Genomic DNA, 2,324 nt, shown 5'->3' with positions numbered 1-2,324 from the left:
ATCCCGATCAACCCCGTCGGCCGCCAGGTGGCGTCCGTAGAGGGGGGGTACTGTTAGGCCCTACTGCTGATAGGTAGCTCTCTCTGCTCTCTCCCTCCCCTCTGTCTGTCCTTGATTGCAGGAGTGAAGTCTGGTGTGCGGGAGTCAGGGTTCCAGCTGCAGCTCATTCACCATATCACCTCAGCCTTTACAGACCCGGTCAAACTTACCACTCATCGTCAGATCATAGTCAAGATGACCATGTTAGTCTCGCTGCCGACTCAACCTGGTTATTTTTGCTCTTTGTGTTTTTTGGTCTGTTCTATTTACTTTTTCTCCTGTGCCACAGATATTTGGAACCTGACTCCTGCCTCCGCTTCACTCCTGCCACCACCATCCTGCTCTCCATTACCGGACCTCTCTTTTGGACTCACCACGGACACTAGGACATTACGGTACCACACCTGCCCTGATCTGGATCTGTTACCCTCCCTGTACCTGGACTTGCTCTTCCCATATATTTGGAAACCTGGACTTTGAACATTGTAAATAAACCTGTTAAAACTTCTCTGGCTTGGTGTACTTGTCTGCATTTGGGTTCTTATCCAGTTAAATCATAACAGAATGGAGACATTGGTTTTTCAGCCTTTTGATATACCAGCCAGTGTTCAATACAAAATAACAGTTAATTAAACTAGATCTTATATTCAAAAGCTACGTTTTATGTTGTGGTCGAGCCTTGAAGTGGAAATATAAGCCTGAATATTTGACTGGGGAAAAGTAACACTAAAGGACTTTTCATGGCACTGACTACAGATATAAAGTGCATTGTGAAATTAATGAATAGTCATGATTATAAATGACAGATTACATAACATAAATAATTAAAATATTATCTTTGTTAATGAGCAGGATGCCAAACCAGCATATACAATATATAAATGCAGATCTGGACTAATGCCCAGATATTTGTTATTGTCAACAGTCTCTGCAAACTGATCTTTTACAGTCCTTTGTTAAGGGGAAGGGAAGATTGACCAACAATAACAGAATCTTTTGCACATTTTGTGTCTGCCCTCATAGGTGCTCTGGCAGTCATATTTTCATTGTGATTTGAGCTGAATTGACAAAGTTTTGACTGGGAGGCAGTGCATCTCCACCTCCTTTTGACACAAATGAAAATGCCCAATAGAATAACAATCAGAACCATCACCAGTAGACCTGAGAGTGTGGATAGGTGTACTCTCTCTGCCCCAGACTCCCAACTGACATCCAGCTTGTTGTCCAGACTGAGGTGAGAGGCAGTACAGGTGTAGTTGTGTCTCTTCTTTAGCTCCTCAGTACTGACCTCCAGACTCTTCCTCAGCTGGTAGGTCCTGTCTCCACTAGGCAGAACCTCCCCCACTGCCAGCTCCTGTTCTGCCACTGGCTGGCCGTCTCTCAGCAGGGTCAGGTTGATGTGGCGGGGGTAGAAACCAAACGCCAGGCAGCTCACCTGGAGTCCTCCAGAAACCTCTTTCTTTATCAACCTGAGTCTGGGAGGTACTTTACGCATCACAACGTTCTTCTCTCTCTTCAGGATTGTCTTCAGTGTTCTGATGCAAATGGGAAGGAAAACATTCACATAAAGTCCTTTTGCATATTCTTTCCTTATTCCATCCCATCCTTTAAGTAGTTTACCTGCATCGTATATAAAATGTGTCATGTTGTAATATATTGCATGATCTACTAAAACTGCATTGAAAGTGTTCTTTGCCATGATCAGGGCTGGTTCACCATTGTCCAACATCTCACAGCCAGTCATTCTTTGCTGAACTTGAACACCTTCTGTGAGGTTTAAGTGGTGCTTTAGGTTAAATGATCTCTCTTTCATGTGGTGGTACAAAGATCTAAATACATAAGCTCCGTCCTGAACTTCGTTATCATGTATTTTGTTAGGGGTGTTATGTACCCTGTAGATAAAGTTTTCCATGTTGGAGTCATAGTAAGCCACTTGAATGTCATCCAACATCACCACAACCATAAACTCAGGAAAAGGCGTCTCTCCGCTTATAAATGTTCCAAGTGCCCACAGAGAATGTGATCCTGAACCTGGGAGAGGAGTGATATTATACAGTTATGGACCTTTGACATTTTATAACATAAAAAAAGTATTAATTGAGTTTGAGATAAAGTTAAGTCCATCTTACCTGAGTTGACAATGGTGTAAAACGAATGAACAAACAAAAAGACAGACAGTTTGTCCATGATTTAGAAAGTGTAGCGTCGAGTAGCAGGTTTCTAAGCTCTCAAGTGAGTCTAACAGACTTCCCCTTTCAATTAGCTTTGAAACAAAATATACTACG

At 42.6% G+C, this 2,324-nt stretch overlaps 1 protein-coding gene across 1 annotated transcript; it reads right to left on the bottom strand.

The window, feature by feature from the left end:
- Positions 1-620: 620 nt before the first annotated feature.
- Positions 621-2,324, bottom strand: LOC121583433 (major histocompatibility complex class I-related gene protein-like). Its single transcript, XM_041899599.2, has 2 exons — positions 2,169-2,324; positions 621-2,070 (listed from the first exon to the last, which is right to left on the bottom strand). The coding sequence occupies exons 1-2, from the start codon at positions 2,224-2,226 to the stop codon at positions 983-985; spliced, it is 1,146 nt and encodes a 381-aa protein (XP_041755533.1). The 5' UTR covers positions 2,227-2,324; the 3' UTR covers positions 621-982.

The sequence above is a fragment of the Coregonus clupeaformis genome, unplaced genomic scaffold, assembly GCF_020615455.1.
Source record: "Coregonus clupeaformis isolate EN_2021a unplaced genomic scaffold, ASM2061545v1 scaf2118, whole genome shotgun sequence".
Lineage (NCBI taxonomy): Eukaryota > Metazoa > Chordata > Actinopteri > Salmoniformes > Salmonidae > Coregonus > Coregonus clupeaformis.
Note: the sequence above shows the minus strand (reverse complement) of the source record. Positions and strands in the feature narration are given on the sequence as shown.

Bases quoted from the DNA above. Each gene is read 5' to 3' on its own strand.
- LOC121583433 (XM_041899599.2), bottom strand. From the start codon at position 2,226: ATGGACAAACTGTCTGTCTTTTTGTTTGTTCATTCGTTTTACACCATT. The intron at 2,071-2,168 runs GTAAGATGGACT...CTCCTCTCCCAG, and splicing joins TTACACCATTGTCAACTCAG to GTTCAGGATCACATTCTCTG.